The following is a 15,403-nucleotide window of genomic DNA, read 5'->3' as shown; positions in this document are numbered from 1 at the left end:
GGGAAAAAAGCAGTTTTTCACTCTGAAGAAGTGTAGTCAAAGTTGTACTAGAAGTTCCTGGGGCTCCTGGGTGTCTCCGTTGGTTAAGCATCCTACTCAACATCTGCTCAGGTCATGATCTCATGATCTTGGGTTCGAGCCCCACATCAGGCTCTGCACTGACAGTGTGGAGCCTACCTGGAATTATCTTTCTCTTCTCTCTGCCTCTCTCTCTCAAAATAAATACATATAAAACACTTAAGGAAAATTGTACTAGAAGTCCTAGTCAATACATTAAGTCCAGAAAAAAGAATATATTCAGGTTAGAAAGGAAGTAGTAAAAAATTGTCTTTACTCTTAGATGATGTCATTGTATATATAGTAAATTGTGAGTTACTAGAAGTAAGTGAATTTAGCAATATTGTATAAGAACAGAAGGCAAATATCAGTGGAAGTTTTATATAATCACAATGAATAATTGAAAAAAAGTGAAATTGACAAAAATACCATTTATAAAGAATAAAAACATGAGATATTCATGTTATAAGTTTAACCAAATATATGTAAGATTTGTACACCTAACTATGAAATGTTACTAAGAGAAATCATTAAAAAGACCTAAATAAATGGAGAGAGATGACCACATCATAAAATGAAAGACTTGATTCTGTTGAGGCATCTGTTCTACTCTGATTGATCTATAGATTCAAGTCAACCCCTATTGAACTCTCAGCAGGCTTTTTGTAAAAATTACCAAACTAATTGATAATTCCACATGGAAATGTATGGGTCTTAGAAAAGCCAGAACAGTTTTGAAAAAGGAGACAAAGTATGAGGACAGTGCTCCCTGATTTAAATATTTACTATAAAACATTAGACTGGTATTGGCATAAGATAGACCAGCCTGTGGAACAGTAGAGGGCATAGATCCATATAAATACAAATATATAGGGGCGCCTGGGTGACTTGGTCCATTAAGCGTCCGACTTCGGCTCAGGTCATGATCTCACGGTCTGTGAGTTTGAGCCCCGCGTCGGGCTCTGTGCTGACAGCTCAAAGCCTGGAGCCTGTTTTAGATTCTGTGTCTCCCTCTCTCTCTGCTCCTCCCCTGTTCATGCTCTGTCTCTCTCTGTCTCAAAAATAAATAAACGTTAAAAAAAAAAAATTAAAAAAAATAAATAAATACAAATATATATATGTAGCTTCACTGGCAAAATATATTATTTGATTTTTTAAATTTTTAATTGAAATATAGTTGACATATATAACATGTCAATTTAAGTTGTACAATGTTGATTTGTGTAGTTGATTTTTTACAAATGCGTCAAAGATACCATTGTAAGGGAGACTTTTCAACAAAATATATTTCTGTATGAAATAAAAATTTGCCTCTAATCCCATATATAAAAAATTACATGGGTTATAGATTTAAACATAAAAGCTGTAAAACTGTGGAACTTTTAGAAGAATATGTAGGAGAAAATCTTCACGCCGGGTTTACTCAAAGATTTAGTACACATAAAACATGAATCATAAAAGAAAAAATGGATTTCATCAAAATTGAACATTTTTGCTCTTTAAAAGATACTGTGAAAAGGTAGCTTACAGACTGAGAGAAAATACTTGAACTACCTACATGGTGACAGAGGACTTGTGTCAGTATACAGAGAGAATTTCACAACTTTTTCAGACAACCCAGTTTTTGTTTTTGTTCTTAATTTTTGAGAGAGCATGAATAGGGGAGGGGCAGAGAGAGAGGAAGACAGAGGATCCGAAGTGGGCTCTGTGCTGACAGCAGAGAGGCCCATGAGGGGCTTGATCCCATATGATTGGTGAGATCATGACCTGGCCTGAAGTCAGATGCTTAAGCGACTGAGCCACCACGTCGCCCCCCAGACAACCCATTTTTTAAAAGGTAAAATATTTGAACAGTTACTTTTCAAACGAAGATATATATGAATTGACAATAATCACATGAGAAAGATGCTCAAGATCATTATGTCTGAGAAATGCAGATTAAAACTATAATCATATATTGCTACCACCCGCTAGAATGGCTAAACTTAAAAAGACTGACAGTACCACGTGTTGCCAAGGATGTGGAGCTCCTGGCGTTCTCGTAGATTGATGGTGAGTGTGTAAAATGGTACACCATTCTGGAAGACCTTTTGACAGTTTCTGAAAGTTCAGCATACAGCTTAGCCAGTGACCCTGCAAGTCTAGGAAAATATTTGTTTACAAAAAGACTTTATGAATATTCTCAGTAGCTTTATTTCTAATAATTCCAAACAGGAAACAACAGGTATGTCTAGTAACAGATGCATACATTTAAAAATTGTGTATATCCATACAGTGGACTCTACTACTCTGCAATAAAAAGGAACAAGCTACTGCCATGTAGCAGCTTGAATTAATGTGAAAAATTAGATGAGAATAAGAAGATAAATAGAAGAGTACACCTATATGATCCCATTTATATGAAATTCTAGACCTAATTAGTGACAGAAAGCAGAACAGTGGTTACCTGCTATTGGTGGTAGGGGACGTGATTGACTGCAGAAGGGCTCGGGAACACTTGGGGATGATGGAAATGTGCTTTTATCTTGATTGTAGTGATGCTTACCTAAGTGTATACATTTGTCAAAACCTGTAGAACTATGTATTTAATAATGTGTTTTTGGAATGTTAAAGTTGGCTTAAAATTTATTGGCGTTTTACAACTTGATAATTATTTTGTTGGTGCTGCTGTCTAGCTTTTTATTTAACAATTTCATTTTTAAATTACATGAAAATTATAATCCAGAAACACCAAAAATGCACCTTGCCTCTTACATTAGAAAATTATGATATATCCCTAAAATCTAGACCTTTTTAAGTATACGCAGGTTTTTCATTTGTAAGAAAAATTTGTGTGACTTTGTGTTAATATTTCATAAAATACTTTTCCAGTTTTCTTATAATATTGTTAAGGTTCTTTCTTTGTTTGCTTTGTTCTGTTGTCAGACTATGCCTTGCAGAATATAAATATTAAACTGCTACACTAAAAGGTTGGTACAGAATTGGGGGCTTTTTTGCAACTGCTTCTCTGTGACTGTCTCTATCGCGCCCTCTGGTGGGTTTTGCGTCTAATTGGGGGTAACATGAAAATCCACTCATTACCTTTGTAGGAGATAAATCTTACAAAAGACTTAATAGAACTTTGAAATTAAACTTTAAGTTGAGAAACCACCCAGTATCTTCTATTGATAACACTATAATGCTTTATTCTTGTGGTAGACTTTATAAGAATTATTTAGTACATGTTTTTCCATAGGTTATTTTGTCCTGTCTGATGGCTCTTTCCAGAATATTTCTAAGATAGAGATTCTGAGATTGCTTACTAGAGTAATCTTTCCTAATAGTTTTCATTCTATAATATAGTTCTAAATATTCTGCCATACAAAAGAGGAAATTCCTCTTGAAAATATCCTGTATAGTCAGAAGAGGCTGGAATTCCAGAGTCTGGAATATTTTATGGTGCCAGAAGTTGAGATGCTTCAAAATGGGGATTGTTGAAAGGTCACACAGGAGCCAACCTGAGGTGGTACCTAAACAAAGCTGGAAAAATTTGATGAATAGTGACATTATTGAATTTTAACCTGTAGAATAAAATAAGTATCTGTGAATCTATGCTGATGTGAATAATTGAATAAAGAAAGAAATGGGGAAGGGGCAGTTTTTAATTGTTTCTTAAATACGAACGTTTCAATGTACAAGGAAAGGGGAAAAGAAAATCATTGAGCAAATACCATAGTGATTAAATCTTGCACACCAGAGTCGAGTCGCCTGTGTATGCTAAAATTAGGTTAGAGTTTTAGGAAAAACGGGATATTTGTATAGTCTCAAAGTATTGTTTCCCCTTCCCCTGATACATTTTTTAAATATTTATTTTTGAGAGAGTGTGAGTGGGGGAGGGGCAGAGAGAGAGGGAGACACAATCTGAAGCAGGCACAGCACAGAGCCCAACACAGGGCTCGAACTCCCAAACCATGAGATCATGGATGCTTAACTGATTGAGCCACATAGGTGCCCCTCCCCTGAAATTTTTTAATACAAAGGGAAAGATAGTAGATTTATAGTGGAGAAATCTGACAGACACCGCCCTGGCCAATTGATTAAAGTTAACATCACTAGCAAAAAGACATTGACATTGTGAACCCTTTGATAACAATGTGTGCTGATAAGGACACATCATCATTTCTATGGTATTTTTGCCCCAAATGCCAAAATGTATCCTAATCGTAAGAAAATATCAGCAAGCTTAAGGTGAGGGACATTTTACAAAATACTGGATTAAAAGTTTCAAGGTCATGAAAGACAAGGGAAGAATTAAGAGCTCTCATAAATTAGAGGAGACTAAGGAGAAATTAAAAAGTCGCAAAAATAAGAGTTCCCAAATACCCCTCAGCTAGCTTCCTCTAATGTTAATGTCTCACTAAACCATAGTACAGTTACCAAAACCAAGAAATTAACATTGGTACAAACTGTTAAACTGCATATTTTAGTAAAAAAACTGGTGACATCTGAAAAGTTCTTTTCCAGGATTCTAAACAGGATCCTACATTTAGTTTCTTTCAAATTATTGTTACTGCTAGAAGAATTTGAAAAAACTTGATTTATTTTGTTTTTGTTATTAGATTAATAGACTAACAGATAGTAAATTATCTATAAATTGACTATTTAAAAGAATTTCCTCAAGAAGGATTAGTCTTGTTGCTGTTGAGTACTACACAATTACTGGGAATTGGCTAAAGTTTGCAGAAAGTTTATTTTTCTACCATTCTGCTTATTTTTGTTTTAATTTTGAGAAATCTCAGAATCATGTAAAAGAGCTTAGACTTCAAAGTTGTTTTTCTTTTAACCCTAACAGTGGAGTAGTAGCTTGGTGTGTATGTAGTAATAATAATATTGCTTTAACAGTTGGAGACCTGGATGTCTTCTATACTATTTTGGAATCTCTTTTATTCCTTTTTTCTTTTTCTTTAAAAAAATTTTGTTTTAATGTTTTTTTTGTTTTTGTTTTTTTGAGAGACACCCCCCCTACACACAGACAAGACAGAGTATAAGCAGGGGAGGGCAGAGAGAGAGGGAGACACAGAATCCGAAGCAGGCGTCAGGCTCTGAGCTGTCTGCACAGAGCCTGACGTGAGGCAAAAACTCAAGAACTGTGAGATCATGACCTGGAGCTGAAGTTGGATGCCTAACCGAATGAGCCACCCAGGTGCCCCATTCCTTTTTTTCTAAATGAGAAAAAAATAGGAAGGGAGATGGTTGTTTTTCTTCATCTGAGAGAGTGATGAATGAATATGCAACCTTCTGTCTCTTAGTATTATTCTAGTATTAATATGTCCAGTTGACAGTTTTTATTAAAACTTACTGCAGATCTCTTCAGTAAATGGTATTGGGAAACTGGACAGCAACATGCAAAAGAATGAAACTAGACCACTTTCTTATACCATACACAAAATAAATTCAAAATGGATTAAAGACCTAAATGTGAGACCTGAAATTGTAGACATCCTAGAAGAGAGCACACAGGCAGTAATTTTTCTGACATTGATCATGGTATATTTTTGTAGATGTGTCTCCCAAGGCAAGGGAAATGAAAGCAAAAAGAAATTATTGCCACTACATCAAAATAAAAATCCTGGACATAGTGAAGGAAACAACACAACCTAAAAAGCAGCCTACTGAATTGGAGAAGATATTTGCAAAGGACATATCTGATAAAGGGCTGGTATCCAAAATATGCAAAGAACTGATACAGCTCAACACCCCCCAAAAAACAAATAATCCAATTAAAAATGGGCAGAAGATATGAACAGACATTTCTCCAAACGACGTCCAGATGGCCAACAGATACATGAGAAGATGCTCAACATCACTAATCATCAAGGAAATATAAAGTACAATGAGCTATCACCTCACACCTTCCAGAATGGCTAAAATAAAAAAAACACAAGAAACAACAAGTATTCATGAGGATGTGGAGGAATAGGAAGGAACCCTTTTGTACTATTGGGCGGGGGGGGGGGGGGGGGGAAACTAGTGCAGGCACTGGGGGAAAAGTTTTTTTTTTCCTTAAAAGGTTAAAAAATAGAACTGCCCTACAGTAATTGCATTATTGGGTATCAACCCCCAGAATACAAAACACTAATTCAAAGGGATACATGCACCCCTGTTTATAGCAGTATTATTTACAATAGCTAAATTATGGAAGGAGCCCTAAGTGTCCATTGATAGATGAGTGGATAAAGAAGAGATGGTATGTATATACAGAGGAATACTGTTTGGCTAAAAAAAAATGAAACCTTGCCATTTGCACAACATAGATGGAGCTAGAGAGTATAATGCTAAAAGAACTAAGTGAGAGAAAGACATCTGATTTCACTTATATGTGGAATTTCAGAAACAAATGAGCAAGGGGAAAAAAAGACCAAGAAACAGATTCTTCACTGTAGAGAAGCAGAGAGAATGTAGGTGGGTTGATGGGTGAAATAGGTGATGGAGATTAAGGAGGGCACTTGTCTGTGATGAGCCCTGGGTGATGTATGGAATTGTTGAATCACTGTATTGTACACCTGGAACTAATATACCACTATGTTAACTATACTGGAATTAAAAACTTAAAAAATATCTTAATGCAAAAAATAAAATTTACTGTAGCAAAATGAGCTCTCTAAAAGCAGATTCTTAATTATTATTTTGTGTTAATGAGATTCTTGAAATCACTTGTTAAAATGAGTAACCATCTAGATTTCACCTTTATTCCTGAGTATAGTCAGGGTGCATTGATCTTCAATAAGGTCTCAACAGTTTAATTTGGTGTTTTCTGTGTAAGCAATCCATCAATTCCTTATTAATAACTTTATATTTCATAAACTCAGACAAAAAAATCCAGCTTTTAATGTCTTCCTTAAATATTAGAGAATGATACAATTACTTTATAAGATTCTTTATTTTAGTGCTTTGTAATAAATTGACTATGTAGGCTTTTTCAACTACTAAAAGTGATAGTCCTTCCAAAGGCGTCCTTACAAAAAGTAGAAAAATAACGAGTTTTAACTTGGCAAAACATATGAAAGAGAGTATCTCTGAGTCACAAGATGAGTCAAGAGGGTGAGGTTTGTTTTTTTCCCCCTTTGTCCATCTGTTTTAAGGGAGTAGGAAAAATCTTTGATCAAAGTTGCTACCAAAAGTTGGAATTTGTTCTTTAGTATTTGACTTGTACCAAGTGCAGATCTGAAACGTTTAATGGTACTACCAAGATGGGTTTAATCTACTTCAGAGATCTGTGCCTAATTTGTAGGAGATTGGTGTATGCTGATACTTCAAGAATCGAGATTCTGTTTCATGCTTTAGCACACATTTAATCCTGCAACACATCTGGTCTACAACGCTGGCAAGTGGAAGTGCTGAATAACTGCTTCTCTGGTGACAGTAATGACCAAATTCATCACTTTGTTCCATACCTAAAATAACTATTTTTACCATTTGTTGAAAGCTAGCTTGCTTAGATTTTGGCTTTAAAAGATATTTATGGCATTGCCTTCCATGTTAACCATTTAAAAATACTGGAATTATTTAGTATAGATTCCTCCAGTTGTTCAGCTAGCCTCAGAGTACTGAGTAATCTAGTCTGTGTCTTACTTATTATTGTAATAGGCAGGAAGGAAGGGACAGAAAGGAGGAAATAAATGGGTGGTTGGAGAATAGATATTGCCTACTTTCAAATTACACTGTCTTCCTAAAGTAAATCCCAAGGTGAGTTTTGGCTGCGTGGGGTATGTGCAAATGGTGGTGAACAGAAGATTAGATAGAGGTCATTCCCTCCATGTTTTATTTCTGGGGCTTTTTAAAAAGCCATTTGTCACTGGCACATTGCTTTGCCTTTAAGGAAAGTTGTAACTACTCATCCAGAATAGGTATCAACTATTTTGTAATATTTCACAAGCTATTTAAAGCAAAAGACAGAAAATGTCTTTTAAAATATTGTTTTAAGGGGCACCTGGGTGGCTCAGTCCGTTAAGTGTCTGACTTCAACTCAGGTCACGATCTCGCGGTCTGTGAGTTCGAGCCCCGCGTCGGGCTCTGGGCTGATGGCTCAGAGCCTGGAGCGTGCTTCCGATTCTGTGTCTCCCTCTCTCTCTGCCCCTCCCCCATTCATGCTCTGTCTCTCTCTGTCTCAAAAATAAATAAACGTTAAAAAAAAAAATTAAAAAAAAAATGTTTTAAGGGCTTGTGCCAGAGAACGAGTTAGTGATACTCATAACTACAGGATATACAGTTAATTCCCCCCATTTTTTAAAGATTTTTTTTTAATGTTTATTTTTGAGAGAGCAAGCAAGTGGGGGAGGGACAGAGAGAGAAGGAGAGAGAATCCCAAGCAAGCTCCATGTTGTCAGTGCATAGCCTGGTGCGGGGCTTGAACTCACGAACCACGAGATCGTGACCTGAGCTGAGACCAAGAGTCAGACGTTTAACCAACTGAGCCACCCAGGCACCCCAGTCTCTCCCCTTTTTAAATCAGAAATTGGTACGAGTCTCATGATCAGAGAGTTCAGGGAAGGACATTCCAGCAGAGGGTATATAAGGAAATGGAGGCATGAACTTTATGCTATAGAAGAATTGTGCCAAGAGCATTGTAGCTAAAGTAAAGATGGGGAAGAGAAAGATGGAAATTTAAATTGAGGCTAAATATTGTCAAGGGCTTTAGACTTTGTATCCTGAGCGTGTTAGAAAGCCACTACACATTTTTAAGCATGAGAGCTAGCAATTTGGCTGAATGTGATTTTTAGAAAGATTACTGTTGGCAGTGTAAAGAAATATATTTGATTTATGATTCATCTTTATTAATATTCCTTGTTCATCTGTCAAGACTGGAATGCTTTTGGATTAGTGGGGTTTTCCAGGTAATTGAAGATAGTCCTTCACCTTGCTTTCAGTTTCAGAATGTGACTTTATAAAACTGTTATCATGTTTATATCATAGCATTAGTAAATGGAATCTAACAGTTTCTATTAAGTATTATGGCACTACATTTCTGCCTTTGCTCTTTCCAATTAATGGTACACTCTAGAGTTACTCTAAATGAGATGCTGTTTGGGGACACATTGTCTTTCCTTTTCCACTTACAGTGTATTTTAGTCATCCATTATGTTCAGTTTCCTCATCACCTTTTCTGGTTTGTGGTTGTAAGGCAAAATTAAGATTACTGGAGAAAGTTAACTCATCCTTGGTATGGAGAGGGAGAGTAGCTTTCAGCAAAAACTATGAACTTGGAGAAACTGTTCTGAAAGATCCGCTGATTGGTGTCCAGTAGGTTAAGTTGAGTTTTACTCTAAATTCTGATGGCATTTTGATGAGTAAGTTTTAAATCTGAAACACTTAGAATTAAAACTCATTTAAAACATTTATTGAGCACCTTTTATATGCAGTGTACAGAACACCAGTGAAAGGTCATGGACTCTGGTCTGAGGTGGGGAAGACAGGTAAATAAATGAAAAGCATTGAAGGGACTTAAGGTTTATTAAATTTTCCTCCCAGGAGTGAGGATATCCAGTTTCATCATGGAAAATAAGAAAATAAGGTTTATTTGAACAGTTGCTTTTATCATCTGTTCATTAAAGAATAAAAGGGACAAAAAAAGGTTATTTGTAGTTGATGTGTTTATGAGGTGCGTATTTCAGTTTTGATTGGATTATTGTAGGTATATATGTGTGTTTTGCTATTTGAAGCAATGTTCAGTTGAATCATTAACATAAAGGCATTTCTGTTACAGTAAAATGTATGTATTGAAAACCTCAAATGCTGCAGAATCACATGTTGGGAAAGTGTGGTTTGGGTAGACTCAAGTATGCAGCTTTGTAGCAGAGTACTTAGAAAACGATCACGGTCTTGAAAACTTTAGCATAAATAACCTCTGGCATTTGTATTAAGCACCATAGCTATTCATTTATTAGCCTTAAACTAGGACTCGAGCTTCCTATTTTGGACCTTCCTCCAGGTCCTTGAGGGCAGCTGCTTTAGCAGAAACTAATTTTGTAAAAATTAAATAATGAGTCATGGTACAGTCCCTTTGTTAAATGCTTTTTGAGGCTTGGTGGTGGGAGAGGTGGAGAGATGAGGAATTATCTTTGCAGCTGGTTCATTTGTACCCTTTTCACCATAGAACAGTGTTGGAAAGACTTTTGAAGTTCCTGAATCTACTAAACTTGCTGTTTTCTGTAAAGGCAGGCATTTGTTTTCACCTTTTTTCTTAAGATTTTATTTTATTAAGACTTGTTCTTTGAGAAAACTTGTCCACTTTTTCCCTTCAGAACGAACTAGGAAAAATCCCTATGAACCAGTGACATTTCTGTGCTCTGTTAACTCACAAACCAGCTCTTATGACTCCCTTTACCAGCTGCATATGAACTACTTCATATTAGAGCAGCATCTGGTAGTTAGTTGTATCGTCTGTACTTTGTAGTGCAGATACAGTTTTTATTTCACTTTAACATAATTTTATATTTAAAAAATCTTTAACTTTTAAGTTCTTATAGTGAGAATGCCATATATTCGAACTTTCAAGAAGCTTGCAGTCTCAGTCTCTAATACTGTGGGCCATAATACATGTATACCCATGGGCAGCATAACATTTGACTTAATTTTCTTTTAATATACTTGTATTATTTCTGTTACCAAGATTAAAATTATTTGTATGAATTTGATTTCTTAAAGGAATGAAGACAGTAATGTAATTTAGAAGAAAAAATCTTTCAAGAATGCATATGCATATTAGAGACTGGATACTGAATTTTTACAGAGTAATTACAAACTAATGCAAACATTTCTTAAGTGAATTTTGTTAGCTGTGGTTCTTTTGGTTAAAAAACATAAAAGCGTTATTTTATTTGCTCATACTTGCTAAGAGTATCTCTGGAAGAATACTCAAGAAACTGGCAACATTGCCTCTAAGGAGGGGAATTGGATGTCTACAGGGTGGGATAGGAGGGAGGCTTTAATTTTGAACCATGAATAGTTCAAACCATGAACTATTAGAAAGAAATCAAACTTGAAAAAAATAAGTGAAAGATGCTTTGGTACAGAACAGAGATTGATTTAGCCTGCCTAGTAGGAATCACCTGACTCCATGATCGGCTTAGCATTGCAATCCTATAATATCTTGGTGCGTATACAGTTTGTATGTTATGGCAGGGGCAGGCAAACAAAAAGGTAACCAAATAAAAATACTATGTACTTTTCTGTTATAGGCAATTAACCAATAGAATATGTAACTTTTAATTAAACTCAAACTTTGATTAAGTGCTGGATTTTTTTCCCATATAATTCTCATAAAATCATTTTGTAAATCTTGCCACCTCTTTTGGTTTGTTTTTAGTTGATGCTGATGAAATTAAAAGGCTAGGAAAGAGATTTAAGAAGCTCGATTTGGACAATTCTGGTTCTTTGAGTGTGGAAGAGTTCATGTCTCTGCCTGAGTTACAACAGAATCCTTTAGTACAGCGAGTAATAGATATATTTGACACAGATGGGAATGGAGAAGTAGACTTTAAAGGTAAGAAAGTTTTTTAATTTAACAAGTTAGGTAATCTATAACTAGTCTTACAGTTCTGTGTATGAAAATGTCTGAAAATTTAGTTTTTTAAAAATGTGTTTATTGGTGATCTTATAATAATAATGTTAAATTCTTGAAACGTGTGGTATATGAACCTTAATGAACTAATAAGTAAAAGATCTTTTACCGCTTGGTTCGTATATGATCAAATTTATTTCCTTTGTTTTTGGAAAATTAATCTTATTTTGGGAAACATAATGTTAGAACTGCATTTTTAGAAACTTTATTTAAAGAATGAGACTTACACTAAGCAATAAAAAATAAACTAGTAATAAGGAGATGAGCATTTTACACAGGATTATTTTAATCTAGAATTTTACATAAAACAATAGTGATTTTGCTAATATTACCATGGTACATAATTTTATATTTGATTCTATACTTTGTCATCAACAGACTTTGTTATTTTAGTTCCAGGAACTGAGTTTTAAGTGAAGGAGGATCTAAAACAGATTTTATGATAGATTTATTTTTTTTTTTTTTAATTTTTTTTCAACGTTTTTTATTTATTTTTGGGACAGAGAGAGACAGAGCATGAACGGGGGAGGGGCAGAGAGAGAGGGAGACACAGAATCGGAAACAGGCTCCAGGCTCCGAGCCATCAGCCCAGAGCCTGACGCGGGGCTCGAACTCACGGAGTGCGAGATCGTGACCTGGCTGAAGTCGGACGCTTAACCGACTGCGCCACCCAGGCGCCCCATAGATTTAATGTTAAACAGGCAGTGAAGAAAAATGATCATTTTCACGAGGCTTCCAACACTTTATTTAAATGAGTCTGAATTTTGGGGCCAGAAATTCAAAATTATTTTTGTTCTGGCAAAACAGTCGGGGGGTGCTTGCTGGCTCAAGAGCATGAGACTTCGATCGTGAGATCGTGAGTTCAAGCCCCACACTGGGCAGAGAAAATTACTTAAATAAATGGAAGAAACAAAACAATGTATAATCTTTTTTTAAATACTTGTAAGATTTTGTGTTTTTTAAATATTTTTATTTTATGTTTAAATGTTTATTTTTGAGAGAAAGAGAGCAAGCAGGGAAGGTGCAGAGAGAGGCGGACAGAGGATCCTAAGTGGGCTCTGCAGCTGACACATAGCCTGATGTGGGGCTCAAACTCCTGAACTGTGAGACCTCGACCTGAGCTGCAGTTGGACACTCAAGCAAACTGAGACACCCAGGCGCCCCAGGATTTTGTTTTTAAGTCATCTCTGCACCCAGTATGGGGCTCCAGCTTACAACCTTGAGACCAGGAGTCACATGCTCTGCCTACTGAGCCAGCCAGGTGCCACTGTGATCTTTTAAAAAACCCCTCTTTTATAGTTACATTCCAAAAAGAAAGAGTTAAATAGCTTAAAGAATTGTTTTTTAGTGGTAAGCTGTGTGTTACTTAAGAAATATTGCTCAGGGGCACCTGGGTGGCTCAGTTGAGTGTCCGACTTCAGCTCAGGTCATGATCTTCCGGTCTGTGAGTTCGAGCCCTGCATCAGGCTCTGTGCTGACAGCTCAGAGCCTGGAGCCTGCTTCGGATTCTGTGTCTCCCTCTCTCTCTGCCCCTCCCCTGCTCATGCTCTGTCTCTCTCTCTCAGTCAAAACTAAATAAAACATTAAAAAAAAAAAAATTAAAAAAAAATATTGCTCAAATTGATTTGACCTTAGAGAACTGAAAGTTTGGATATTTAAAAAAATACATAGAACCTTGTTTGTTGAAATTTCAAATTCAGCACTTTCAGTTTAAAACACTGCTTTGTAATATTTTCTTTTGCAGCAAAAAAAAAAATTCTTTTATGGATATGTTAAGTTTTTGTGTGTGGAGGGGTATTATGTATTTTCCTATATTAAAAAAATGAAACTTCTGATTTGTAAACACTTTCTGTTCTTATTCAGAATTCATTGAGGGAGTCTCTCAGTTCAGTGTCAAAGGAGATAAGGAACAGAAGTTGAGGTGTAAGTATTTTTCTTAACTGAATTTATTCTTCCTCTTATACCACTACTACCCCATACTACATTATAAACTCCTTTTTTAAAAATATTCTAAAAGATGACTTTTTCTAGATTCTTAGTATATGTAACAGAAATTGTATATTCTGGAGAAAATCCTTTTAGGCTCTTTGCAACTAGTATATTCTAATGATGTCATTGTTGCTTTTTAGTTGGATAGAAAGAAAACAATTTCCTTCTAGTGAAAACAGCTATATAAACTGCTTGTCTTGGATAAGAGATTTGTTGATGAAAGTGGGAAGAAATGTTCTAATGTCATTAGGTGAACTTAGTTTATATACATATTTAGCCAGAAGTCCACTCTTTTGGTTTATGTAGGCACCCTCTATCACAGTGAACATCTGGACCTTTGTAAGTTATTCAGCTCTTAGACATTTTATTCAGTAATAGTTCTCTGAGGCACAGGATATATGCAAACATCTTTTGTAAATGAACTCTTAATATAAATGAGAATAACAGTAATAGCAATTGAACTTTTGCCATGTTTCAGACACTGTTCTAAGCAATTTTTTACATGTATTATATGCCAGTTATAAAGTATTCTATAAAGAACCTGGGAAGTTGGAACTGTTATTAGTCCCAATTTTATGTACAGAAACTGAAGCTTAGCAAGGTTAAATAACTTTCCTTTGGGTATGCTAATTGGCCCAAGCACTCTTGACTCCAGAGCCCATACTTTTTTTTCTTTATTTTTAATTTTTTAATGTTTATTTATTTTAGAGACAGAGAGAGACAGAGCATGAATGGGGGAGGGTCAGAGAGAGAGGGAGACACAGAATCTGAAACAGGCTCCAGGCTCTGAGCTGTCAGCACAGAGCCCGACACGGGGCTCAAACTTACAGACCGTGAGATCATGACCTGAGCCGAAGTCGGACGCTTAACCGACTGAGCCACCCAGGCGCCCCAAGAGCCCATACTTTTAACCAGCTGTGTAACTGCCCCTAGAGGCAAGATCAAATGTGAGAAGGAGCCATCTTCATAGTTATAATTCTAGACTAGATGTTTGACAACTCACTGTTTTCTTCTTCATTGAAGGTATTTACTTGTGATTGCCTTACAACTGCCATTGATTTTCCTTACTCTTTTTTTAGTTGCTTTCCGTATCTATGACATGGATAAAGATGGCTATATTTCCAACGGGGAACTCTTCCAGGTGCTGAAGATGATGGTGGGGAACAATCTGAAAGATACACAGTTACAGCAAATTGTAGACAAAACCATAATAAATGCAGATAAGGATGGAGATGGAAGAATATCCTTTGAAGAATTCTGTGCTGTGAGTACAAAAGAGCTGGTTCTTCAAAAGTTAGGTTTTAAAAGCATTTATAAAACTACTTAATAGAGAGTTCCTTATACTTATTTGCCCTAGAAATTTATATACAGTATTTGATTTTACCTAATTGTCCATATTCAAAGTTTTGAAATATTCCTTATGGTAACTGTTAATAACTAACCATTATTATTCTCAAGAATTCCTGTTCCCAGTGATTATCTGGTAACACACCCTAATGCTAGTACCATTTTACTCATACTAGTAACTTTTACTTATTGTTAGTAGTCCCCCACATTACAAACAGGGCATATTCTTAAGGTTCATTTAAAAATAAATATGTTTGAAAACACTTATGGAGGGTAGGTGTTGATGCGGTTTCAGCTAGGAATCCAGAAGTTTGGCTTCATGAGGACAACAGAAGTGGAGTGCCTATGCATGTTAGACTCATCAGCTAGGCAGTGTAAATGGTGATTCCTCCCCTGTCCCCTCTCCCCTCT

General features: G+C 35.8%; 1 protein-coding gene across 5 annotated transcripts in view; it reads left to right on the top strand.

Annotated features, from left to right (window-relative positions):
* The window catches only part of PPP3R1 (protein phosphatase 3 regulatory subunit B, alpha), a 73,117-nt gene that overhangs the window by 51,947 nt on the left and 5,767 nt on the right, over positions 1–15,403 (top strand). For 4 of the 5 annotated variants that reach the window (XM_049651569.1, XM_049651568.1, XM_049651571.1 and 1 more), the window contains exons 3-5: positions 11,402–11,578; positions 13,520–13,579; positions 14,725–14,909. In XM_049651569.1, the coding sequence (XP_049507526.1) occupies positions 11,402–11,578; positions 13,520–13,579; positions 14,725–14,909 (422 nt within the window). Of the gene's footprint in view, positions 1–1,170; positions 1,895–11,401; positions 11,579–13,519; positions 13,580–14,724; positions 14,910–15,403 lie in introns of those variants that run through there. The other variant, XM_049651567.1, reaches the window with a different exon arrangement.

Source organism: Panthera uncia (assembly GCF_023721935.1).
Source record: "Panthera uncia isolate 11264 chromosome A3 unlocalized genomic scaffold, Puncia_PCG_1.0 HiC_scaffold_11, whole genome shotgun sequence".
In the NCBI taxonomy this organism is placed as follows: domain Eukaryota; kingdom Metazoa; phylum Chordata; class Mammalia; order Carnivora; family Felidae; genus Panthera; species Panthera uncia.
Note: the sequence above shows the minus strand (reverse complement) of the source record. Positions and strands in the feature narration are given on the sequence as shown.